Below are 27,760 nucleotides of genomic sequence, written 5' to 3' on the forward strand. Positions count from 1 at the left end.
ATATTTTGAAACTAAACATCTCCCCTCCTTTGTCTCTTCTCAAAGGTCGCTTTTGGTCAATTGCCTTTGTATCTCAACGTGCGGCTGCGGGGCAGCTTTGTTTTGGTTCAGGAGGCTTCTGTGAAGCCCTTGGGAGACTTTGCTCAGGAGAGGCGGTCTCCAAATACAAACACACAGCTCTTGTCCACCTCACACTATTAAACCCAGCATTCCTTTACAGCTTCGCGCGGAAAGATGATACGGGGCTGGGTTTTAATACGAGGCAATAAAATAACGATTGATTATGGATTGAACAATCAGTCGAAGGTTGCCGCTCCCTTCCATGAACACGTTCATATTTCATTTAATTTTGAGTTTATTCTCAGAAATTTGTACTCGATGCGGCTTTCGCCGTGGGTTCAAACCGCTCATACCTGATTATATTTCACGTATTAACCCGGGGAGCTCATCCTTTTTTACGCTTCACCTTTAAAATATCAAAAAAAAATTATAGAGGTTACACAATAACTAATTTTGTAATTAGCCTTTCTCGTTTAAACCAAGAAAAACAGCCTGTATTGGATTCTTCAGTACTCTTAACCCTTTTAAAACTCTCTGAACGTGTCGGTTTGAAAGAGCTTACGAATGTTTAGAATTCGTGGATATGTTACTGTTATTTTGACCACGACTGAACGATTCTAGAAATCAGCTCAAATATACATGTTAGTTGGCCTGAGGAACTCAGCAGGTCAGGCAGCATCTGTAGAAGAGAATGAAGAGTCAACGTCTCGGGCCGAGGTTCTTCATTAGGACTTTAAAAAAATTAACAGTAATTTTTGAATGAACCTCCCCTGCGAGTCGGTAACCGACCCACGCTGTGTGTTTGATCCTTGTCATCTTTATCTGTAAGGCTTCACTAACATTGGGGATAAACGCCGGGTGCTGTGTAAATCTTCAGTCATCTTTATAGGAAGCTGATTTACCGAATGTGGATTCAGATATAAATGCATTAAAAATCCGAAAGGGTAAGATAGGCCCGTTGTAGTAAATTCCTAATAATTTTGTTTTTTTTTGTCATGAACACCTTAAGCTTCCTTTCAATTTGGAAAATTTATAACGTATACATCTTCGCAAAACAAAGCCAGCCAGCTCAAATAAATCCCACGTCTGATTTTAAAAGAAACTGTGAATTTTAAAAAATTAACAATTGTGATTAGAATCATTGTCCGTTTCGTAGCTCCCAGTTTGTGAACTTCATAGTCATTTGATCTGTGTGTATCCATTTCTCGTAAGAGGGGCTAAAACATTCTCGGACCCCTTGGCAAACTGTTTTTGGATCGAATAAGCAGAGCTATGGGAAACACACACAGTGTGTTGGTAACAGTGTTTAGCAAGGGAGACCTTCACGATTTCTGATCACTTTTAGTACTGTAATATCAAATTGTGAATTAGTTCCAGCGAGTATGAGGAACAATCGTTGCGGATTTAGAATTATACCAAACTGGATACAACTTATGTGGTCGGTATTATTTATTGGTTATATATTTTTGTGTTTATACAGACTGCCATCTTTTGCACATTGATTGTTTGTCAGTCTTTGTGGGTAGTTTTTCATTGATTCTGTTGTATTTCTTTGATCTATTGTGAATGCCCGCAAGAAAATGAATCACAGGGTGACATTTGGTGACATAACACAACTTTGAAAATAAATTTACTTTGAACATTGAACAGATACATATTAGACACCGTAGAAGGAATTGAGAGACACGAGAAGTGTATCTTTTAATTGGTTACGGATTTAACACCCGGGTCTGCTGTAAAACACACCGCGTCTCCCAGGTTGCTACACACTTCATTAGTTCAGTTAATAGTTTTTCCCTTTTCGTTTTTGGTCACATCTTGGATAACAAATAGCTAACGTTTAAGATGTGACTGAGAACCTTTGAAAGATTGACCGGGTCACCCGAATGACCAGGGGCGATCGCCTGCTGAAATTCTCCAGCGGTCAACATCACCATCATGACTGTCCCTCCCTGGATACAGATATGCAGCTCCGTCTGTCTCAAGGCAAAATAGCCCAGGACACGCTAGGCTAGGTCCAGTAGAAGCCGCAGCTAACAAACGGTGTTTTGTTGTGGTTCCGATTCAATGTATCCTTTGCAGGTGATGCCAGAAAGAGATAAGGGGCCGCCAATCGTTCTACTTTGTCTAGACTTATACTAAACAAGTGAAACTCTACAGGCCGGGAAGTCACGAATACAGGCTCTGCCCCCCTTCTCTCTCTCTCCCTCTTACTCCCCCTCTCTCACACTCACTTTCTCTCTCTCCCTCTATCGCTCTCTCCCAACTCACTCTCTTTCCCTCGCTCCTCTCTCTCTCTCTCTCTCTCTCTCCCCCACCCCACACCCACCCCTCCCTTCCTCTCTCCAGCAACACACACAAAATGCTGGAAGAACTCCGCAGGCCAGGCAGCATCTATGGAAAAGAGGCCCGACGCAGACTGGGAGACCGCTTTGCTGAACACCTACGCTCTGTCCGCCAGAGAAAGCAGGATCTCCCAGTGGCCACACATTTTAATTCCACATCCCATTCCCATTCTGACATGTCCATCCACGGCCTCCTCTACTGTAAAGATGAAGCCACACTCAGGTTGGAGGAACAACACCTTATATTCCGTCTGGGTAGCCTCCAACCTGATGGTATGAACATCGACTTCTCTAACTTCCGCTAAGGCCCCACCTCCCCCTCGTACCCCATCTGTTACTTATTTTTATACACACATTCTTTCTCTCACTCTCCTTTTTCTCCCTCTGTCCCTCTGAATATACCCCTTGCCCATCCTCTGGGTCACCCCCCCCTTGTCTTTCTTCCCGGACCTCCTGTCCCATGATCCTCTTGTATCCCTTTTGCCTATCACCTGTCCAGCTCTCGGTTCTATCCCTCCCGCTCCTGTCTTCTCCTATCATTTTGGATCTCCCCCTCCCGCTCCCACTTTCAAATCCCTTACTAGCTCTTCTTTCAGTTAGTCCTGACGAAGGGTCTCGGCCTGAAACGTCGACTGCACCTCTTCCTACAGATGCTGCCTGGCCTGCTGCGTTCACCAGCAACTTTGATGTGTGTTGCTTTTATGGAAAAGAGTCGATGTTTCGGGCCGAGACGCTTCATCAGGACCGTCTCTCTCTCTCTCTCTCTCTCTCTCTCCCGCTTTCGCACATATTATCTCTCTCACTCACTCACTCACACACTCTTTCTTTCTCTCTCTCCCTCTCTCCGTCTCTCGCATTCATTCTCTTTCTCTGTCCACACACAACACACATATAAAGTACACGCCACAGACACCACACATGCACAATACAGCACATGTTGATACAGACAAAAGTAGACGATAAACACATATTGAAGCGAACACATAAATACAAACACACTTCACGACCGCGTGTTTATGCAGCGTACAGATTAAAACCCACACCGTTGAATACTGACGTCTAAGAACATTCTAGATGGGATCGGAAATAGGCTTCTCGGCTCTTCTACTCCTCTCCCAATTAGTCAGTCTACACTTTCTCCACATCGCTAGATTCTCTCTCTCTACTTCCACCCCAACCCAAGTTATCAACCGCAACCTTGAACAGAGTGAGTATCCACGGCCCTTCGGGAGAACATCCAGAAAAAAAGAGTTGGGCCATTTGAAGAAATACCCCTCATTCTGGACCGAATTTGTCGCCTGTAGATCCTAGCTGAGCGCGCAATCTCTCTCTCTCTCTCTCTCTCTCTCTCACACACACACACACACGGTACCGGAAATTCTACGGGAAGGTACATGTCAGTATTCTGAGACGGGGGTTGGTTTGCACATAGATACAAGGAGGAAATCGAAGCACTGAGGGACCCAAAGGATTCCCTGCTAACACTAACAATACCCCGATTCACCTATGTATAAAATGCAATTAATGTCTTTTTTTATCGTAATATCCACAGTTAGTATCCTTCATCCATCGGGCTCCTGAACCACTGTGCGTAACTTCACTCACCTCAACATTGAACTGAGTCCACACCCTACGGACTCGCTTTCACGAACTCCACAACTGAAGTTGTTGGTATTATTTATTTATTTATTATTGCTGGTTTTGTTTTTTGTATTTCCAGTGTCTTCTTTTGCATACTGGTTGATGATGTCTTTGTAGTTTTTTCATAGATTTGCTGTATTTCTGTATATCTACCAGATACACCTGTATATCTACCAAATTTACCAGAATGCTGCCTGGTTTAGAGAGTATGCATTATGATCAGAGATTAAGGGAGCTAGGGCTTTACTCTTTGGAGAGAAGGAGGATGAGAGGAGACATGATAGAGGTATACAAGATAATAAGAGGAATAGATCGAGTGGACAGCCAGCGCCTCTTCCCCAGGGCACCACTGCTCAATACAAGAGGACATGGCTTTAAGATAAGGGGTGGGAAGTTCAAGGGGTATTTTAGAGGAAGGTTTTTTACTCAGAGAGTGGTTGGTACGTGGAATGCACTGCCTGAGTCAGTGGTGGAGGCAGATACACTAGTGAAGTTTAAGAGACTACTAGACAGGTATATGGAGAAATTTAAGGTGGGGGCTTATATGGGAGGCAGGGTTTGAGGGTCGGCACAACATTGTGGGCCGAAGGGCCTGTACTGTGCTGTACTATTCTATGTTCTATGTTCTACTATGAATGTCTGCAAGAAAATGGATTTTAAGGTAATATATAGGGGCATATATGTACTTTGGTAATAAATTTATTTTGAATGTTGAACTTCGAAAGTCTTCAATGTACGCGTGTAATGTGAAGTTCCCTAGGACGCACTAAGGCTACGGGCTGGAGGCTGCGATTGAGTTGGGCACGGTTCATCCTGCCTTCTCCGGGGTCGGGCCAGTTTAGCGGCTTTGCTGCAGAAGGATCCGCAACATGCACGCTGCTACGTTTCCGTCATTCCCTCCCCGCTGGAAGAGCCACTGCCCCTCAGCTCCGGAGACCTGGTGCGATCGGATCCCGACCTCTGTGCCCATGTGGAGTTTTCACGTCTCCATCTGAACCTGCGGGTTTCCTCGCACGTCCCAAAGAACGCGGGTTACTGGCTGTAAATTGTCTTTAGTGCGCAGGTGAGCGGTAGAATCGGGCGAACAAAATGGGATCGGTGTAATTGGGTGATTGGCGGTTGGTGTGTACTCTAAGTGCCGGTTGACTGGTTTCCGTGGGATATGCCCCTATAACCCTCAAAAATTAATCACTATATAAACAATTTTGAGAACGATCCACACTTTCCAACGAAGCGCGAGCGCGGGCTATTTATTCCCACTGTCGCTGGTCAAGATTAATAGCCTGATATTCACCATTGTATCTGCTGTCACATGATAATTGAAAATCTAACATTATTCAAACCGGATAGAATTCATTCAGCTACTTATTGTCACTTGCTGCCCGAGTGTGTTGGATCTTTGAGGCGGCTACAACTTGAATCATTTCCCTTTTTACATTAGCTTGTGACGACACCGACAAAAAAAATGGAATTATTTTGGACAGTAAAAGATTACATTGAAGTTGATAAACGAGTCTTCATTGTTCAGCTAAATTAAGAATTCAGCAAACATTCAGATATCATTGGCTCGCTGCATTGGCTACTAATCTTACCCTAAGATCCACTCAGCGCCGCTGGGAACGGGTGGGAACGAAACTAGGGGCAATCAGGTTACATTGCAAATGTTACCGATACTCGAAGCACCAACCCGCCCGGTTTCAAAACAAATCTGTTCATTTTTAAACCTCTTGGTCACTAAAAAAAATCTGTCATCTCTCACTCTTGGCCTGAGCAATGGATTAAGCGAATAAAGTAGGTTCAATCTTAAAACAGCAGTTCGCAGCGTGACACCATATTGTAACTCCAGGGGAATTCATTGCAGAAAATAAAGCTTATTCTCTAAAAAGAATAGTTTAAATGCGGAGGCTGTGAAGGATCCTGGGACAAGTTGTGTTAGGACAAAGTTGCGACGGAGGCAACACTTGGACAGATCTCCGCACTCACTGTAGTTCCCTCTTCCAGCAGAGCGTGAAGGCTGTTTGAACACTTGCTTTTCAGTTCTTATCCTAATATAGGACAAACAGCATGCTGGCAAAATCTACCTGGCCGTATTCCATAATAATGGTGTGTGTGTGTGTGTGTGTGTGTGTGTGTGTCTGTCTGATTGCAACTTTTATAACCCAATTCATTGCAATAACTGTGACGGATCTTGGCAAAACCTCCACTCAAACACTGACCGGGGAGCAGGTGCCGGCCTCACTGCAGGCTCGAGTAGACGGGCTCCTCTCCTTTCGTTTGGGAGACATTAGCATTAAATTCTAAATTCCACTATCGAGGATGAATTAACCCGGTAACTCCATTTCTTAAAAAAAATTCTTTCCGATCGGGAATGAAAAACTATCCAACTTTATACTGAAAAGCAAAATGGAAACTTTAAATATTTTAGTGATAACCCCAAAGTCAAGGCATTTAAGGCTTAATTAGGTTTGGTGTCGCGAAGGTACTTTGATTATGTCCAGCGCAGTTACAGGTCGTTCCGGAAACTAATTAATATATTTAATTCTTATCAACAATTCTTTATGTAATTTATAACATTCGTTACAAGTAATAAAGAAAGCGATGTAACGCTATTGAATTAGAAGTTGCAGGGCATGGCGAGGCTGAAGTTACTGTTCATTAAGTTACCCCACACTCTGAAAGCGGAGCTTAATTAACTGAACCGGAAAACAATGTGGCAAAACTGCTATGATCAGTTTTGGATTTAGTTTGCAGTTTCTACATTAAAGACTTAATTGCCCACTTACTAACGAGCAATTCTGTTTGTCCACGATCCGTGCTGAAAGTGAAATCAAATCCGACATTATTTGTGATGGGAACGGAGCTAAAGGCCGCTCAGTGGGAAACATGTCTGTTTCCAATGAACGTGAGATCTGGATAAAGTGGATACCCGATCCCAGTCACTTTTGGAGCTGAAAGGGAATTCCAAATATCCCATTCCAGATCATTTCCACCCACGGTAACTTTCTGACCTAACTAAGAGGAACCTTCTTTGGGCAGGTATTTACCGGAATCTTTGCTGCATACTTATCCACAACCCGCGCTCACTCACTCACGCATACGCGAAAATATTACACCTATATATAGTAATTTTAACTCAAAGTCAGCACACATCTGTTCAATCCAATCTGTCAATAAATACATAGCCTGCAAGTGAACTGATATGATTGATATTCCCCACTAGAGTGTTAAGCAGCCTGTGTTATGGCTCCGCGTGTGTGGTACGCGGGTCCTTTTATAATCCCCATTCATTAATCTTAGTATATTAATTACCATGTACTGATACTGTCCGGTGGGCGCATAGGTCGCTCCTAGCCCGCAGTATCACATTGACCCGGGTGAGCTGTCACTCACAAACACTCCCATGTGATTTACAGCCCCACCTCCAATGGAACAGCAATACTTTTACCGGGAAATCACCGTCTCAGCCCCGTTTGCAAATCGTCTGTCATTTCCAGCCTTCCCTGAGGAAACACTTTGCATGTTAAGCTCTCCTGCGCAAAGCGCCTCAGAACTTAGCGCTCGCTATTAAATACGCCAATCACGTTATGCTGGCGTTTTGGGGGGCGTCTGTTTAATCGTCTGACTTCATTCGTTAATGAACGAAGGATTACATGGAAGTGAAGGCCAAATGGTCCGCGTTTAGCTCCTAATCCCCGAGCTGTGTTGCTGAGACGGCGAACTTGCTCGGAATCCTCAAAGTGAAAGAAAAGCAGAGGGCGATGCGGGAGGAAAGGGTTAGATTGATCTTGGAGTAAGTTAAAGGGCCAGCACCACCACCGCGGGCCGAAGGGCCTGCACTGCGCTGTACTCTTCTATGTTCGTTGTTCTGTCACAATTTCTATTAACTCATTTGCTACATCAGCCTGAACTTGTCTTTGGAAAAAACAAACTGCTGGTGGTATATAATTAAAATGCTGCTAATCAGATTTCTTAGAAGAACCCTTTTCCTTACTTATAGCAATACCTTACAATCTAGTAGACCCCCTATTCTCACGGGGATAGTTTCTCCTCGCCAAATTTCTTGCAAACAATATGATTTCTCTGTCGTTATTTTACACTAATTCTTTCAGCAATATTACAGGACCCCTTCTCATTTTACCGGGCGCCCTGGTCAGACGGTAACAATCGCTCCACGTCAGAATCAGAATCGGGTTTAATTGCACTGGCACATGTCCTGAAATTTGTTGTTTGGCGGCAGCGGTACATTGCAATACACAAAAAGAATTACAGCTTGACCTTGTAGTTTAACCAGGCAAGTTCCACAGCTTCGCCGCAGACACTCCGAAATAGCACCTTGCCCACTGCAGAGTCCGGGACTCCGCTGCGCTGTTAACAAGGGACGTCAATTCCACAGACCCGTACATTGCACAGTTGACACTTGACTTCTTTATTAACATCAAATATTTAATCCCAGTTTCAAATGCGGTTCTTACAATAAATAGCAATAACTTACTCCGTTCCATTAAGGGGTTGGGTCGGTTTATCCTCCGTTGGTTTCGGTACATACACTATATACTTTACAACTCGTGGACGGGGTGAGGGGAGAACTTCGGTAATTAAACGATTTTCCAGTCATGCTGATTTAACCGAGGTGTTGGTGGACGGGAGGAGGACTGCTTGTGTTTCTGTTTAGGGAGAGTGGAACCGGTGGGTGAGGAGGGAGGGGAAGGTGGGTTGGCGGGACGGACCCTCATTTCTGAGACAGTGATACAGCCCGTAGCCACAACACCGGATGAGATGCAACATGTTCAAGCCGGAATCAGGACGATTGTTGTCCAACAGTCTTGTGCATTAAAAAAAATCTTTTTCCCTTCTAGTCCGTTGGATCGTTTGAACACTGGCGTCCACCTCTTTCTCCGCCTCTCTGGTTTTCTGAAGCTCTAAAATATTTACAACTGGTTATTTCAACGAGGAGTTCCGTAGTGGAGTTTTTAAAAAATCCATGTGCATTTCGGGTTTTTTTTTGGCAGTCTCTGCGAGTCTCCTGGAGAGGTACGTGTATAAAACCGGCAGCGAGGAGAGCCGATTTGGTAGCTGGCAGCTACGCTCTGATCATGCGGGGCTTTGGGAGCATGCGGCGGCCGAATCTAGGGGATCCTCAGCTCCCAGCTCACGTCTCCACGGGGCTGGGGACCATGCTGTTCGGGGTGTCCGGCAACTGCGAGGACAGAGAGGTCACATCACTTCCAGAGGAGTTCGGCAACGAACCCGATTCCGAAAAGGTTACCTGCGGGGACAGCAAAGGCACATTCACACAGCGGTCTGCTGCCTGGTGTAACACGTGGCTTGTACATTATTAAACATGCAATTAAAATCCCGATTGTTCACAGGTACTTTAACAAAGGAAATAGGGAATATTTAAATGACTGTTAACTGACCATTTCCCTTTGTTTTATTAGAGTCATTATATAGTTAACGCGCTTCAAGTCGGATTGTAAAAACTACCACCGCATCTGGAGCTGAACTGCTTTCAGTCCGATAACAAACTCTGGTACCATAACTGCGCGCTTCCAAAATAAAGTTTCAAATCCAATTAAAAGCAACGAATACTCACAGATAGCTAGGAAATTGCTGGAATTAGATAACGGCGCACGAACTGAACTGCTGGAAGTACTTTTTGTTTTAAAGTTAATTTTAATTGCCCATATATAAAATATAAAGATAGCCGCAACTGGGAAAGGACAGAGAGATAACGGTACGGAATCCTGGCCTTGTTTTTCGTTAAGTTACCAAGTGAATGTCGCAAGGTATTTTAAGGTGACATATGTGCAGTGTTTATTTTAATAATAAATATACTTTGAACTTTGAAGCCTATGGCAGCTTTCACCTGAGGATTTCGCCTTTTTAAGGTGGAGGCTCTCACCTGCGTTTCCCACACCGGGATTCATTACCTCCCCAGTACCACCGATGGGTATTTACATTTTCTGTCTTCTGTCTCCCCCATTTGGTAAACTACTGTCTCAAGTATCCAGGAACAGATGAAAAACTTGCCTTGCATACGCAGTCATACAATCCATTAGAACGGTGCTCTGAGGTGGCTCAAGGTAAAACAGTAGAGTGCAGAATAAAATGTTAAGAGTCACTTAGAGTGCAGTGGGATGTCAGTGAAGGGGAGGGTCTGCGACAAAGACATCGGGTCATGCACTCCATCATAACTGGTAGGAGAAAGGTCAGTCTAAACTCACCCAACTCTAACTAACTTCTTCCATCATTTAATATGATTGAAACTGGATTATAACCGGTCCATATTCTACATGCTATTTACTACCCTTTCTATGAGTATCCCTAAATATCTAGATCTCCCAATGGAGCAAACTCGATGGGCTGAATGGCCTAATTCCGCTCCTATGTCTTATGGTCCCATGGAAACATTCAATAGTCTGACTAGTTCCTCGCACCTAAATGTCTAAAACAAATCCAGCCCCTCTCCACAAAACATTAGGCAGGTACGGTAGCCTAGTGGTTAGCATACTGGTTTATAGTACCAGCGACCCAGGTTCAACTCCCACCTCTATCTGTAAGGAGTTTGTACTTTCTCCCTGTGACCATGTGGGCTCCATCTTCCCCCCACAGTCTAAGGATGTATCGATTAGCAGGATAATTGGTCATTATATCTTGCTCTGTGATGAGGCTAGGGTTAAATCGAGAGATGTTGGGCGGTTAACCAAATGGGCCGGAAGGGCCTACTGTGTCTCAATAAATAAAAAAATAGATAAATAGAAACATCTGGAACCTAAGTATGAGAGATTCTGCAGATGCTGGAAATCTAGAGTAACACTCACAAAGTGCTAGAGGAACTCAGCCAGTCAGTGAAATAAACAGCCAATGTTTCTGGCCAAGACCTTTCAACAGGACTCAACCTAAATAACCAGAAGACACTCAAAAGTCTAACCATACCAAAGAAAATGTAACTCAACCTCGCACATTCCGAACAGGGATGGTGTTCTGCCTCTAGAGGCATTAGTCATTCTGGACAAATATCGCTTCCTCTTTATAAGCTTCATTTTACATCATTTCGTGTGCAGGTTAATTAATTTAGATTTCAACTTGAAGCATACACGATAGAAGGACATCCATCTCTATCCACTGTTCATTTGCCCTTGAAACAGCAGTATCTGTGAGTTGTAAGCTTTCTCAATATTGGTAAACAGTTAGTAAAGTACTTCGAAGGAAGTATTATGTTTATTGTTCATAGCTGTCAACCTATCATTGTGCCCCAGTTTCACTCTAGTCCACGGCATAGCTATAGCAGGTCGTATAAGTGTATTACCTTGATTGATGGCGATCGTGAGGATGATCGATAATATTAATGTACTCTGGCACACAACGATTCTGTATTGAATATAACCTGTGTTTGCTTAACTTTGTACAGTTTCACAAAGTTTTCTTATTAAAAACCCTGAAGAAAGCTCCCACTCGGGTGATTTTTGAGAAGGTGTTTAACTCGCTGCCTAACTTTGTACACAACACACTGTGAGAGCGGACGAGATAGAGGTCATGAATTCTATGTCCAGTCAGATGGAGAGATCAGTGAAGAAAAGTTTGGATTATTTGGGAAACAGATAAATGTGAGAGATTCAAGGTTCAAATTTACTTATTACATGTACATTGAAACACAGAGTGAAATGCGTCGTTGGTGTTAACAACCAACACAGTGGAGGGTGTGCTGGGGGCAGCCTGCATGTGTCACCACACACTCCAGTGCCAACGTGTGCAGCAACACTTGCGGGCTGTGATAGAAAAATAGGCACCTTATTTATTTTAATATAACAGCAATAATTAAAAATCCGATGGAATGAGATTCTGCCCTTCCAAATGTTAAATTTCAGGACCAAAGAGGTTGTTGGAGCACCTAATCGTGGCATTAGTTGGGCAGCTGAATGATAAAGCACTTAATTTCTTGTCTGATTAGCTCACCTCTATTGGGCAAGTGCCAGACCACCACACTGTCCCCAATATATATATATACACAGTGGCCACTTTATTGGGTACACCTTTACACCAGCTCATTAATGCAAATGGCATGTCAGCCAATCATGTGGCAGCAGCTCAATGCACAAATGCAAGCAAACATGGTAACGACGTTAAGTTATTGTTCAGACCAAACATCAGAATGGGGAACAAACATGATCTAAGTGACAATGACTGCAGAATAATTGTCGGTGCCAGATGGGGTAGTTTGAGTATCTCAGAAACTTCTGGGATTTTCACACACAACTATCTCTAGAGTTCTCAGAGAATGGTGCAAGAAACAACAAAAAAAAAACACCCAATGAAAGGCAGCTCTGTGGGTGAAAATGCCTTGTTCATGAGAGAGGTCAGAGGAGAATGGCCAGACTGGTTCAAGTTGACAAGAAGGCGAGAGAAAGTCAAATAGCCACGACATTGAACCTTTAAGTGGGTGGTCTACAGCAGAAGCCACACCAGGCTCCACTCCTGCACCAAACCGAGTGTATGTTTCAGACGTGACTGTCAGCAGATTGCTGTTATACAGTATGCCCCTGCTGTACAGAGGGCAACATTCTCACCACACTGCACGCAATGTATTTTCTGTAAAGTATGCACTTGACAAAATTTGTCATTTCTTTCACATTTTTTGTTTGTTTAGCATTTTTTTCGTTACGTAAATTCTGTATAAACAAATTTTTATTCCTTTTTCAATTTAGGTATTAGTTTGCAAATTCCATAGGAACAAATTTCTACTACCAATCTTTACTGTGTGCAGTTTTTCACTGATGCTATTGTATTTCTTAGTTCTACTGTGAATGTCCACAAGAAAATGAATTTTGGGGTAGTAGATGGTGACCGACTGTATATGTACTTCAATAATAAATTCACTTTGAACTTTGAAATTACCCAGCACCTGAAATTACATGGGTACTTCGCACTGATTTTAAGAAGCTGTTCATCCTTCAAAATGTGCACTTGTCTGCCCTGGTGTCTGCGCTGGAAATGGCACTCTGCTTTTCATTTAACGATTAAAGATGAGCTTTGTTTGTCGCACATACATCAAAACATACGTACAGTGAAATGTGTCGTTTTCTTCAAATGCAATCAGTGAGCATTGCACTGTGCAGCCAGCAAATGTTGCCATGGCTCCACACCAACAATACGTGCCCGCAAGTCACTAACCCGAACCTGTCCATCTTCGAAATATGGGAGGAAGCTGAAACACGGGGAAAAAAGCTACTGGGTCATGGGGGGGGGGGGACCATACAATCTCCCTACAGACAGTGGCAGGAATCAAACTCCACTCTTACAGCTGGCATTGCAGTGGCATTATGCCAACCACTTCACTACCATGCCGCCATTTAATGTGGGTTTCATTGTTTATATAATATCCAGCATCTTATCCAGGCTGACACTTCATTGTAGTGCCGCACTGGCATATTTTCAAATGGCATGTTAAGCTGAGGCCCACTTCATGAGCCCAAAGACCAGGTGTAGAGTACAGGGCTTCTCCCCATGTCTTAGCTAATGCCCACACAACCTAAAATCAGGCTGGCTTTCTTAAAGTAACAATGCCAGACTCAATTCCTAGACTTCAGGAGGGCCCAAGGATGTGAGGCAGACTGCATAAATGCAAGTCTATTAACTTCTACATGTTCAAAACTATATAGGATCACCTTTATTTAGCGTATACATTTACATCTTTTAGGAATTTGCTGTGGTGCATTGGTCAGGGGACAAGATGCAATAAAATCAGCAACATTCAGTAATTATAAACGATAAAGAGTTATATAAAAATAAAGTTAGAGGTTAAAGTACAGATATGGAATAAAATGAGCATAAATACTAGCAGGTATCTACAATGTAAACAACATAATAAAATATGGTTTAAAGTGTTTACAGTGCAGTGACAGGGTAATAGATAAGAGGGGATGGGACAGCTAAATCAAATGGTTGATCAGATGATCTGTTTGGGGGAAGAAACTTTTAAGATGGTGTGAAAGTTTCAATTTAATTGCCCTGAAGTGCTTTATAGAAGGGAGCAGGGTGGGCAGTGTGCACGATGATTTTCCCTGCCCGCTTCTTTGTCCTGGACACATACACATCATACAGTGAGGTAGACTACATTTGACAAAGTATTGTGCGGGGATAAAGGCCGAACATGCATGCTATATACACACATACACTGCACGTACTATGTATAGTGTATGCAGATATATATCGCAAGTTACACTATTATACATATATTTAGCAGTATATCCTAATATGGTGGCACGGTAGTGTAGCAGTTATCATAGTACTTTACAGCACCAGCAACCACAGATTGGGATTCATTTTCTGCCACTTTTTGTAAGGAGTTCGTACGTCCTCTCCATGATCGTGCGTTTCCCCCAGGTGCTCCGGTTTCCTCCCACATTTTCCAAAGACACACCGGTTAGGGTTAGTAAGTTGTGGGCACACAAAGCAGGTGCTTGGGAACATGGCAACACTTGTGGGCTGCCCCCAGTATATCACAAACATTGACACTAATGACTCATTTCACTGCACGTTTCGATGTACATGTGACAAATAAATCTTTACTTAGTTAATCTAAAGTGATCTTATTGAGACAAACAAAATTCCTACAGGGTTCAATGTGGTAGATGCAGGAACTTCTTGGTCAGGTTATCTAGGACCAAGGATAACAAGTGGGAAGCTAAACCTTATCTTTAATCTGTATACAAATATATCATGTATACAGAAACATACTGCAGTTTTATTGCACCTGGACATTTGCTGAATGTAAATGTAAAATAAGGTAGACTGATTGGTTGCCAGCCTTCAACCACTGGTTGAGATAGATATCCAGTTATTAAACGCTGGTCAGACTGTTTTATGTACTTTATACCTGGTGATGACTAAATTTGCTAATTCTTTGGCTTTAAAGAATTCAATGGCTTTCAGGTCTGGTGACCAAGTTAAATACAAGGGATCCAGGTACGATTTCCAAAAGGCCATCTCACCTGTGAAGTGGCAATCAGGAGCTAACTTGAATCACTGAAGGATACTCGACAGCTTTGGCAGAACTTCAATGCTATCACTCCTACTAAGTGGAACTAGGTGACATAGGTGACCACAAGCTTCGCTCCCAGATGAACTCCATTACTTTTATGCTCGCTTGAACCATCAAAACCTTCACAAACTCACAGCCCCTGATGACCCCGTGATTTCAGTCTCTGAGGCTGACGCCAGAGCATCCTTCAAGATGGTGAACCCACAGAAAACATTCGGCCCAGACAGAGCACCTGGCCGAATACCTAAAGACCTATGCCGATCAACTGTTTGGAGTGTTCACCAATGCCTTTAACCCCTCACTTCGCAGTCTGAGGTACGACACTTGCCTGAAACAGGCATAAATTATACTGGTGCCTGAGAAGAATATGTAACCTGCCTCCACTGTTGTCTACATCCACTGTGACGAACACCTTTGAGAGGCTGTTGATGGAAAGTATCAACTCCTACCTGAGAAGCGAATTGGATACATTCCAATTTGCCTACCATCACAACAGGTCAACAGCAGATGACATTTCATTGCCTCTTCACTCAATTCTGGAATTGGACAGTAAAGATGCCTATATCAGGATGCTCTTCATTGACTACAGCAATACCATCATCCCCTCAAAATTAATCAATAAGCTTCAAATCCTACGCCTCAATACCTCCTTCAGCAACTGGATTTGCGGTTTCCTCACTTGCAGACCCCAGTTAGTTCAGATTGGCAACAACATCTTTTCCACAATCTCCCTCAGTTCAAGGGCACCACAAAGCTGTGAGCTTAGGTCCCCTGCTTGACTCACTTTATAGTTATGACTGTGAAGCTAAGCACAGCTCCAATGCCATACTTAAGTTTGCCAAGGACACCACTGTTGTTGGCTGAATCAAAGGTGTTTATGAATCGGCAGAGAGGAGAGAGGAGCCACAACAACAATCTCTCACTCAACATCAGCAAGAGCGAAGAGCTGATTATTAACGTCAGGAGGAGGAAACCAGAGGTCCATGAGCTAATCCCCATCGGTGGACCAGAGATGGAGAGAGTCAGCAACGTTAAATTCCTCAGTGTTGTCACTTTATAGGATCTGTCCTTGGTCCAGCACGCAAGTGCCTTTACGAAGAAAACACAGCATGGCCTCGACTTTCTTAGAAGTTTGCAAAGATTTGACATGTAATCTAAAACTCTGACAAAATTATAGAGATGTGTGGTGGTGAGTATATTGACTGGTTGTATCACAGCCTGGTATGAAAGCACTAATGTTGTTGTATGGGAAATCCTACAGTCAGTAGTGAATACTGCCAGTCCATCGCAGGTAGAACCCTCGCCACCACTGAACACATCTACACGGAGCCATGTCACAGGAAAACAGCATTCATCATCAAAGACCCCCACCACCCAGGCCACACCCTCTTGATTCTGCCATGGTGTATGAGTGAGGGGAAGAATCTGGGGAGATTTGACAGGAACTATGGAGGACTCATTAATAGGTAAAGCTCTCCCCACCACTGAGCACATCTACAAGGAGTGCCGTCGCAGGAAAGCAGCATCCATCATCAAGGACCCCCAACATCCAGCTCATGCTCTCTTCTTGCTGCTGCCATCAGGAGGAAGGGACAGAAGCCTTGGGTCTCACACCACCAATTTCACGAACAGTTTTTACCCCTCAACCATCAGGCTCCTGAACCAAAGGGAATAACTTCACTCAGCTTCACTCGCCCCATCACCGAAATGTTCCCACTGAACTGGACTCACTTTCAAGAACTCTTCATCTCCTGTTCTCAATATTTATTGCTGATCTATTTATTTATTTATTATTTCCTTTTTTCCTTCCCTCAACTTATGCAGTTTGTTTTTGCACATTTGGTTGTTTGTCCACCCTGTAGGGTGTGGTCTTTCAATTATTCTATTGCGTTTCTTGTACTTACTGTGATTGCCCGTTAAGAAAATGAATCTCAGGGTTGTACATGGTGACATATATGTACTTCAATAATAGATCTACTTAGAACATTTTACTTTTAACGGAGTCTCCAAAGTGTCCATATCCTATTATAAGAACAGAAGTACAGGTGCTGAATTAGGTCATTTGGCCCAACTATGTTGCTGCACCATTTCCTTTATGTGGTTAATTTATAGTTCTATAGCCCTGCCTATACAGTAAAAACATTAACCATCTTGGTGGTTTACTCCAGTCTAAAATCATTGTCACCAATCTCTTCTGTCATCAGCTGAAATTTCGCCACTTTGTATAATCAATGTTGAAGGCATTCTGGTCCCTTTAGGTAACATCCTTGGGTGGAGAAAATGGGCAGCCAGGTGTTTTTTTTTAGATTATTTGTCACATGTACACTGAGACATCAAAACATACAATGAAACGTGTCGTTTGCGTCAATGTCCAGCACAGTCTAAGAATGTGCTGGGGGCAGTCCACAAGTGTTGCCACGCTTCCACCATCAACACAGCTCACTAACTCTAATCTGCTCATCTTTGGAACGTGGGAGGAAAGCAGAGCAGCTGGAGGAAACCTATGGTGTCACAGGGCGAACGTAGAAACTCCTTAGTGATAGCAGCAGGAATTGAACCTCAACAGCTGGTGCTACGTGCTACCATGACACCTGCCACATTTGAGACACCACCCTTGTGTCCTTGATGACAAGGCCATCTTTTATCCGGAGAAACATAACAACACTTGCTTTGCTTCACTAATGCTGAGATGATTGATATCTTTTGCTTTGGATCGATCTAGAATTGGAAGCTTTTCCTTCCATGAGATGCCAAGAGTATGCTGCAGACAAAGGTTACTAAACCTCCTTTCTTGGCATCTGTACGGAGTCCACGTTTCACTGCCATGAAGCAATATGCCGGCTTTTCTCTTTGGAAGGATGTGGAAGCTTCAGAGTGGGTACAAAGGAAATTTACCAGGATGTTGCCTGGATTTGAAAGCATATTTTATGAGGTTTTTTTCCGTCTTTGGAGCGAAGGAGGGTGAGAGGTAACTTGATAGAGGTGTACAAGATGATAAGAGGCATAGATCGTGTGGACAGCCAGAGACTTCTCCCAGGGTGGAAATGGCTAATGCAAGAGGCATAATTTTAAGGTGATTGGAGGAAAGTGTGGGGGTGGTGGTGGTGGTGGGGGGGGCGGGTTGTCAGAGGTTAGGTTTTTTTACACAGAGAATGATGGCAATGTGGAATGCACTGCCAGGGGTGGTGGTGAAGGCAGATACATTAGGGATATTTAAGAGACCCTTAGGTAGGCATATGAATGACAGAAGATGGAGGCCATGTTGGAGGGAAGGGTTAGATTGATTTTGGAATAGGTTAGAACATTGGACAACACTGTGGGCCAAATATACTGAACTTTATTGTACTGTTCTATGTTATTACAGATCAGCATCGAGCCCTAATGGGATTTGCTGTCCTTCCATGCCTCGTCTGCTAATCAGGAAGAACTCGAGGCTGCTTTTCCAATGCGGACATTGGGTTGTTTTCGTGACAAAGGTGCTTGTCTCCCAAGTTTACAAGATTTGGTGTCGGCTTTCAATGGAGTGTTCAGTCTGACTGTGGGAGAATACATTAACCATAGCTTCCTTGACCCAGAGGGCAAAAGGGAACACACTGCAGTGTTGGAAACTGCCATCCATAAGTCCCAGAGGTTGATCTGCTAGAAATATGCTTTCAATGGGATGGGCTGCACTTTCCTCTGGGATGTCAGTCCTGATCTTATATGAAGATCCACTCCGATTATAGATAGAAATACTCTCCACATACATAACACTAGAGACTCTGCAGATGCTGTGAAATCCAGCGTAATACAACAGAATGCTGGAGGAACTCAGCAGGTCAGGCAGCATCTATGAAGAGCAATAAAGAGTCAACATTTATTTCCAGTCTTGATAAACGGTTTCAGTCTGAAATGTTGATGCTGCCTGATCTGATGAGTTCCTCCAGCATTTTGTGTGGGCATTACTCTACACACATACTTATGATTCAGACATTTTACAGACATACAGAAAGCATGAATATAATTATGTGGATCAGAATTTCTCTATATAAATTGTCTAAAAATAACAATTATAAACTGTGCACATTATATATCTGTGATGTATTATGTATAGTTATTGACTACACACTATAGACAAATCTCACAGTTGCATTCTGCACACGTACTTTGACAACAGAGTGAACCTTTGAAGTTTTTGACAATGGATTGTTACATGTTGTATAGAAATACTGAGGAACACACACAAAGTGCTGAGGGAACACAGCAGGTCAGGCAGCACTTATGGAGAGGAATAAAGAGTCATTTTTTGGGGGGCTGAGACCCCTGATCGGCACATAGAAATCCTATACATGTTTGTGAAAGTTTCAAGATTTAAGACTCAAACTTATTTGTCACGTGTACATTGAAAGATACGGTGAAATGAAAAAAAAGTGTTCCTTTTAATTTAAATCCTGTACCTCCTGCCATTCATTTATCTAAACAATTTGCTCAGTGGGGTAACTGGAGCATCACTTGTAATTATTGACTGCTGGAATAGAAAGACCACAATGCATGGAATGTGACTAAGTACATTGACTGTTATTTCTAAAAGATATCTGAGCTGCTATCCAGGTGGGGAAGGAACTGTTCAGCCGTAGATGTTAACTGGTTAGAATGGAGTGTGTGGTTAGCATGCACTGATGCTCTGTGATGCTGGGTAGTTGGTATTTCATCCTGGCTTCTCCAAACCCCACCAAACTCTGATGTGCAAATGAGGCAGTGTTTGGATCTAGCAAGTACTAGGTATGAACCTTTGACCCTGGGTGCAAAAGGCTTGGTTCGTCTGTTGCTGATACCTCTGTTCTGCTTCATTAAGGCAGGACACACTGAGAAGTGTGTAATAATAGTACAGTAATGTAAGTATGCAATAAGTTACATGTACTGAATTTGAATTTATTTCAATCTTACATCCGTCCCACAACGTGAGGGAGTACGGTATGTATATATGCGACCATGACCTGATTACATCAGTTGGAGCCAATGTTGAAGATCAGGGCTGTAGACATGTGTCTGGCAATAACACGGAGGTGGGGAAATGAGAACTGGTCAAGAGGTTCATTTGTTGTTCAGCCCAAATATCAGAACGGGGAAGAAGTGATCCAAGTGACTTTGACCATGAAATGACTTTGGTGCCAAACGTGGTAATTTGAGTATCTCAGAAACTGCAGATCTCCTGGGATTTTCATGCACAACAGTCTCTGGAATTTACAGAGCATTGTGCGAAAAACAAGAACATCCAGTGAGCAGCAGTTCTGTGGGTGAAAATGACTTGTTAATGAGGGAGGTCAGAGGAGAAAGGCTAGATTGCTTCAAGCTGGCAGGAGGGCGACAGTAACTCAAACAACCACGTGTTACAACAATGGTGTGCAGATCATCTCTGAACACACAACACAACGATCCTTCAAGTGGATGGGCTATGACAGCAGAAGACCTCAAACATACAGAAGTACACTAGTGGTCACTTAATTAGGTACAAGAGGTCTCTAATATCTGTACATAACGTCCACAACATGATTAGATGAGTTGAAACCAATGTTGAAGATCAAGGCTGTACACTTGTGTCTGCTGCCAACTTGGTGGCGGTGAACCAAGAGTCGTAGTTCAGCAACTATCGATGTCCACCATACTTCCCCGTCTAACCTGCACTAGAATGTCATACCTTCACAAACATCACATACTGAGAGGGCAGAGTTGCACCCCAATAATGCCTCCATCAACTAGACTGAGCAACTAAGAGATTTATTCATACTCTCTGGAGTAAAACAGAACTGGAAGATGTCTATATAGAAATATTGCTCCCTGAAACGTCGACTGTACTCTCTTCCATGGGTGCTGCCTGGCCTGCTGAGTTCCTCCAGCATTGTGTGTGTGTGTGTGTGTGTGTGTGTGTGTTGCTTGGATTTCCAGCATCTGCAGATCTTCACTTGTCTGTGATCCTCAACAAGACTGGTGTGTTCATTTGCAAATGGCTGTCAAGTGGTTCCCATTTTACGGCGCTACAATTTACCCGGTTACAGTTGGCGGTGGTGATGCACTATAAAAGACCCACAAAGCTAACCCACAGAAAACAAGTTGCCCTGTCTTTTATTTGACAGTCATAGAAATAAGGGATTCTCAGAATCCTATATCTGACAGCACATCTAAAAATATTTGACTCAAGCTTTCCAAATGCAATGCCACAGACAAGGTCATAATTCATACCCTGCAGATATTGTATCACAATACCATGTTATGAATTCTTAACACATAATACATACATAGTGTTTCCAAGTATCCTGGTTATAGTTGGTTTGCTTTAAGGGTTAACCTATGAGCATTTGATGGTCTAGCCTGTAGTTTAGAAGAATGGGTGGGGGGGGTCTGATTCAAACCTACCAAATATTGAAAGACCTAGATAGAGAGAACTTAAAGTGGATGTTTTTGTAGTGAAGAGTCTAGCACCAGAAGCTACAGCCCCAGAGCAGAAGGATGTCCCTTTAGATCAGAGATGAGGAGGAATTTCATTAGCCAGAGGGTGTTGAATCTGTGGAATTAATTGCCACAGACGGCTGTGGAAGCCTAAGGTTACGGAAAGAACACAAGGGAATGGGTTTGAGAGTGATAATAAATCAGCCGTGATCGAATGGCAGAGCAGACTCGATGGGCCAAATGGCCTAATTCTGCCTAATCAGACCTAACAAGCGCCTCCCCCGCCCCTCGTCGCGACCCCAACGCACACTCACCAGTTGCTGGAAGGCGGGCTGATCGAGGTCACTCTGAAGTGCAAACTCACTCAGTGCTTTCCAGGGCGGCTGGTACGACTGCACCTCCACAGCGCTGCCGTGCATGGAGCCGTCGTGCCGGATGGGGCTGGCTGCTACCATCGGTGTCCCAGTCAAGCCCTGCAGGCTCTGTGGAGGACAAGGGCAAGTGTGACGTTCGTGTCACTCAGACCCTCCCAGTTCCAGCGGAAAACAGGAAGTCTCGAGAAAGAATCGCCACACGCAGGACAAACCTCTCTCGCTTAGATAATAAACGTCAAACTCGTCATCTTCCTCCTGAGTGGGTTATTTTCATTGCATATTTGTGAATTAAACCCCTTCAGCTGAATACACCTTATAAATCAGATGTTTTGAAAAACACAGGCTTTTAAACAGCCCTTTTCGCAAGACACGCGTTCTTTTTTTTATATCTTGTGAAATAAAACTGTATGATATAAACATCCAACGATTTAGTGTGATACACAGAATTCGTTGAACAGGTGTCGGGAATTCGATTTACCCCTACCGCTGTAAGATGTTGGAAAAGGAAGAGGGGTCACTGACAGTGTAGATAGAGTCAGACATATAGTAACCGACATACTGTATAAACCCAGAGAAACTTACAGGCGCACACTTAATATTGAGCGAAACTGGAAAATATATCTCACAGTCACGATAATTGTTGCCCAAATTGATAGGGAAACGAAGTCGATAAACGATGTTACATAGCCCAGCGTGTTTAAATGAGAATAACAAACGCGGCCTCTTCCCCCCTCTGTGTGGCGCCGGTCTAAATAAACTGTTTATTTTCAATAAAGCCACTTCTCCTGCACCAAACGCAGGCCGCTCCCTTTAATGGATTCTAAGCAAGACAGAGCGAGGAGAGAGGACGCCATTCTCCCGGGTTCCCTCAGAAAGCCCAGTCACAATTTTACAATACTGTACCGTGTCATTCGCGGAGCTTTTGAGCCCCTGAGGTACAGTATTTTCAGTTTTTGGCCTTAGCTCCGGGTAAAGCGGGTTCCTGCCTAAATAAGACGTTTTATAAATCGTTACTTCATTTACCCCCATGGGTAGAATTCTTCATTTAAATCCCGCCACGGCAACGCAGCATATTTACCGCAAAAATCTAACGAATTCAGTATTGTTTCAGAAGCTTCCCCGCCCCCCGTTCTAGTTTTAACTAGAACGACATATTGTTTATGCCTTTCCACTAACAACTAAAAGTGAGTAACATCTCCTAAATACCGCATACATTTCTCCGATGCTAACCGCACACACCGGTTTAAGGGCGTTAGATTACTATAAACAACCCGCCAACGGTAAAGAAATCTGCGAGATACTCACATAAGTTACATTTCTTTTTTTCAAACCATTCTGCAGTTCTCCCTCCCCTCCCCCCAAGGCACCATTGCTCTTGACATTATGTGACATCTGCGTCTACACTTAGTCCAAAGTAATGGACATATCATTGACTTTCTAGTTGGGCCCGGCGCGTCTCCCTCCAGATTTATCCTTCCAAGCAAAAAAATTATCTTTCAATAAACAAGTGACCTTCCGTTGTGGTAGTGGAACTCACTATCTTTATTAGATTATGAAATGTAAAATTTTATTTAAATATCCCAGTTAATCCAGCTTCCGTTTAGCATTTACCCTCCAATCATTTCAGATTTGTTACGTTTTCCTAGGGATATTTCCATTAATTTAAAATATTTCTATTAAAGTTTTCTAAAACGCTAGACACAGCGGTTCGATTGAATGTTTGTACCGGATTTAATTTAAAGGCATTCTTTTTTTTAATCACAAGTTTAACTTCCTGCTCCCGAAACTCTACCCTTAATTCAGGGTGCTAACCTCCTTGTAACCAAATAAATATGAATCCTAAAATGCGCAAGTTATTTTCGTAACTGTCTGAACACATAACCCTTCAATAAGTTTAATTTATCTAAATGTTTATGGATCAAAATTGTTTAATGTAAATTCCAGTACACAAGTGTAAAGGAGAACGAAATAATTGTAACTCCAGATCCGATGCAGCACAAAGAAACACACTAAGATAACGAACACAGTAACATAAAAACACAATAAATATACATAGGATAGTTTATATGCATAGATTGACTGTATGTCCATAAAGTGGCGCTAGGTACAGGAGTGTCTGTACATAAGGAGATTTAAGTACATTAAAATATAATTCGCTCGCTCAACAGTGGCGTCTGTTACTCACAGTTTTGTCACTGTGTTGCTGTTGTTGAATTTGTTTCATGAGAAGCGTTTTCTTTTTATCCTTGCAGCGTTTGTTTTGAAACCAGACCCGAATGACCCTGGGGCTCAGGCCAGTCATCTCCACCAGCTGCTCTTTCATCAGGGCGTCCGGCCTGGGGTTCGCGGCGTAGCAGGTCCGTAACGTGTGCAGTTGTTTCTCATTCAGCACCGTCCGTACCCGGGTCGTCTTCTCCTGCTGTTTGTGAACGTGGGACCTCAGGGGTGGCTGACGGACCGAAATGGGTTCTGCTGCAAAGCAACAGTGCAACCATGACACACACAGACAGTCGAATCAAACCCCAAATGCAAAACACCCGGTCTTTTTCCAGATAGAACCCACTCTTGTATGGTCAATATGAAGCTAAGTTGGACATCCTTCTCTACACAAGCGCGCACACACACACACGCACAATATTGTCCGATAATTTGCCTCACATATTTGTAGAAAACTCACAATTCTGTTAACAACACAACTAGCTTCAGAAATAATTCCCTCAAATACGGAGGCTCCTTCCACAATTTACTTCACACCAACACTCATTCGCACGCCGCTTTGCACACCAGGCCTTATTAATATAAATACAAAGGATAGCTATGTGTGCACATTCTCAACAATCAAGTACACTAAATATATTTGACCATATACAACAAATTTCACGACATGTCAGCGACAATAAACCTGATTCTGATTCTACCTAGATACTAAATTACTGAAAAGTATTCGTACAGTGGCAATTATCTTCCAACTGTGTAAACACAAGCTAACATTCTACAATTATGTGGAATCTTAGAGAATTCGGCATAATTTAAATCTTTGTATATTTAAGGAATCCAAACTTGTTTGTAAACCCACATGGGCACCAGCCTTTTCTAAACCCTGGCGGTTATTTGCAAAACGCTGGGATGGAGTATCCAGTGTGCGAATTTTAGTAAATTTCCCATCTGGATTTTAACTTTTTTTTTGCTTGAACTTGCAGGCAAACAATCGATGTTGCCTAAAATAATTTAATGAAGCCGGTGTATATTTTTGTTGAACGCACATTGTGTCTCGCAATTAGGAATATTTATTCCTGTTTTTGATTCTGCAATTACTAGTTTAATGCCAATTTCCCTATTGCTGCTATTGTAAGGATTCCTTACAATGTGGCTGTTTTAATCGCGTGAAAGATAAGTTACAAATATTAGACTGAAAGATTATTATCTCTGTTTCAACTGTTTAGGCTCTAATGCTAGATATCAAATATCTTAAATTATATAGAACGCCATCGTCCAATTAAGATTAACAGCGAGTACAAAACTGAGCAGATTAAATGACGATGTGTGGATTTATTTGTGGTAAGGCTTTGTCCACGGCTTTTCAAACACTTTCCCAGTGTTCTATATCCCTCTTTGCTAATTGAAAAATGTGCTTATTAGATTTATGCCGGAGGTCATGCAATCTGTCTGCGGCTGACTTTTCTTTTACCTGCCATCTGGAGGGACCTGTTAGTCGGCTCCGGGCTAAGGGGGTCTCCCCCGGCCGAGGCTCTCTCCACCACGTCGTGATCGGCCCGGCAGAACAACTCGTCGTCTCTGAGGGCGAACTCGTCGCCAGGGATAAGCTGGCGGCTGCACGCCACGCAGCGGAAACACTCGATGTGATAGACCCGGTTTCGGGCTCTCATCACCAAATCGTTCTTACTGAAAGTCAAACTGCACTTGGCACATTTGGTCCCAAACAACCTACGGGGGTGAGGGGGGTGGGGGTGAGGAGGAAAATACGACATTTTAAGTTGCGACGGAAAACATTTTAATTCCATTATTTCGATGTTGTAAGTAAATCATTTCACATTCTAACCGGTGGCTGTTAATTACAAGGATAATCTTCATTTTCCAATATGTATTGGACATAAACAAAATGTATTGACCTAGTCTGCGAAACTGCATTGGCTTAATTCGTTGGCATTAATATAGACTGCGTATGCTGCAGATTGGAAGGTTCTGCGGAATTCTGAGCACATCTTCCTATCTATTCCAACTGTTGCAATGTCATCCTGAGATTTTTTTCGTTTACGTTTATTTTTTTATGGACATGCTTTCTCCCATTTTCTTTTTTTTTTCAAAGTCGTCTTTGCCTCACCGAATGTAATCCCTCTTGCAGTAAGTCTTGCCGTCTTTCACGAAGCAAGTGCAACTTTCATCCAGGTACTGCCGGCACTCTGCGCACTTCAGGCACGCGGCGTGCCACTCGAGGTCCGGGGAAACGCGGAGGATGTACTGGTCGTGGATCTGACTTCCACAGCCCACGCACAGGGCTATTCCATGCTTCCCTGACAGTACAAAACATTGACTGAAAATTAACTTGGCAATAATTTTGCACTTATCTCAGTCTGGAGCCGCATCTAAATAATTAGAGACTAGAGATTATAACTGCACCAGAACGCGCTACCTTGCTTATATTTTGAGTGCAAAAATAAACCACTGAATATAAGCAGCCCAAATTGAAAATAATTATTGCTTTATTTGTTTCAAGCAATTTACTTACTTTTGCAATGATCCCCCATAGCACCAAGGAAAGGTGTGCTGAAAATAATATCCACCATGCAGAACGGGAATAAAAGACCGATTCCAACAACCATAAGTGTTAAAACTGCGGTGAAAGATCAGCAGCAAACTGTCGGGACGCCTGATAACAAATATTTGGGGTTAACTGCAGTCCCGCACGTTGTGATTCCCCTCCCCCTTCTCCCACGCCCCCTTCTCACTCCACGACGTACCGCCATGACGCCACGACGCAAGGAGCCACCGCAGAACGTGAGAGCCCTAGATATTGACATCACCAAGAGGGTCGGACCGAACGGTGCCCGCCGATTGGCTAGACATGCGTGTGTGTCAGAAAAAAGTATCATTTCGCCTCTAGCAAAATTGACTAGAGCTTGTAACCGTTTTGCAACCAGGCGGATCCCGCACACCACAAGCGCCATTCCATGAGAATTTTATAATCAGCGTTTACTAAAATATCGTGCAGGTATTCCGATGCTTGCAAAGAAGAGATCGTGTATTGTTATTATGTATATAAAAACTGTTATGTTAAAATCAGCAAAAATACTTGTATCTTAAAGACATTGTAAATCAAGGCTGTAAAACTAAGTGTTTATTTGCGGCTGTTTGCAGCGTTTCGTGTTAGGCGATTTGGGGGAATATCGAATCTCAGTGATTATAATTTCATTGTTTCCCTGAAGAAAAAAAGCGAATGCACGTGAGTCACTTCGAATGGAAAATTCATACTCAAATCCCTGAGAATACTGACTTTAATTTCAGGACAATGTTTAAACTTACTTTGTCATTTACGCATTAGCGCAGAATAATTATTTTGAAATAATTTAATATAATAGCGTGATTTGTGCGAGAAAGTGAGGAGTGCCTTCAATTATGTGCTTAACTGTAGACAAATATGCAAACTTGTCAAACTGGAAAATGTACAAAAAATGAGAGGCAAAGATCGAAGGATTTAAGGTTCAAAGATTTAATATAATTCACAAAAGAATTGGGGGAAGCATGCGGGAGATAAATAAGAGAGGCATATTATTATCTAGTATGCGTTATCTTCAAGGGTACTGGAACTGGAACATAGCAATGCCTTGGAATTGGGACACTATAAAAGGAGGGAA

The 27,760-nt window shown here is 42.9% G+C and overlaps 1 protein-coding gene across 2 annotated transcripts; it reads right to left on the minus strand.

Annotated features, from left to right (window-relative positions):
- Nucleotides 1–8,441: 8,441 nt before the first annotated feature.
- isl2a (ISL LIM homeobox 2a) lies at nt 8,442–26,764 on the minus strand. Of its 2 annotated transcripts, none has more exons than XM_063070147.1 (6): nt 26,635–26,764; nt 26,230–26,419; nt 25,576–25,832; nt 24,073–24,356; nt 21,828–21,995; nt 8,442–9,312 (listed from the first exon to the last, which is right to left on the minus strand). In XM_063070147.1, the coding sequence occupies exons 1-6, from the start codon at nt 26,726–26,728 to the stop codon at nt 9,196–9,198; spliced, it is 1,110 nt and encodes a 369-aa protein (XP_062926217.1). In that variant the 5' UTR covers nt 26,729–26,764; the 3' UTR covers nt 8,442–9,195. The 2 variants fall into 2 exon arrangements, with proteins under 2 accessions (XP_062926217.1, XP_062926216.1); XM_063070146.1 differs by having other exon boundaries at nt 24,073–24,359.
- Nucleotides 26,765–27,760: the final 996 nt, after the last annotated feature.

This window comes from Mobula hypostoma, chromosome 18 (genome assembly GCF_963921235.1).
Source record: "Mobula hypostoma chromosome 18, sMobHyp1.1, whole genome shotgun sequence".
Taxonomy (NCBI): Eukaryota; Metazoa; Chordata; class Chondrichthyes; order Myliobatiformes; family Myliobatidae; genus Mobula; species Mobula hypostoma.

Excerpts from the sequence above, each read along its gene's own strand:
- isl2a (XM_063070146.1), bottom strand. The coding sequence starts at position 26,728 with ATGGTTGTTGGAATCGGTCTTTTATTCCCGTTCTGCATGGTGGATATT. Across the intron at positions 26,420-26,634 it reads TATGGGGGATCATTGCAAAA|GGAAGCATGGAATAGCCCTG; the intron begins GTAAGTAAATTG and ends TTGTACTGTCAG. Across the intron at positions 21,996-24,072 it reads AGCAACACAGTGACAAAACT|AGCCTGCAGGGCTTGACTGG; the intron begins GTGAGTAACAGA and ends TGTCCTCCACAG.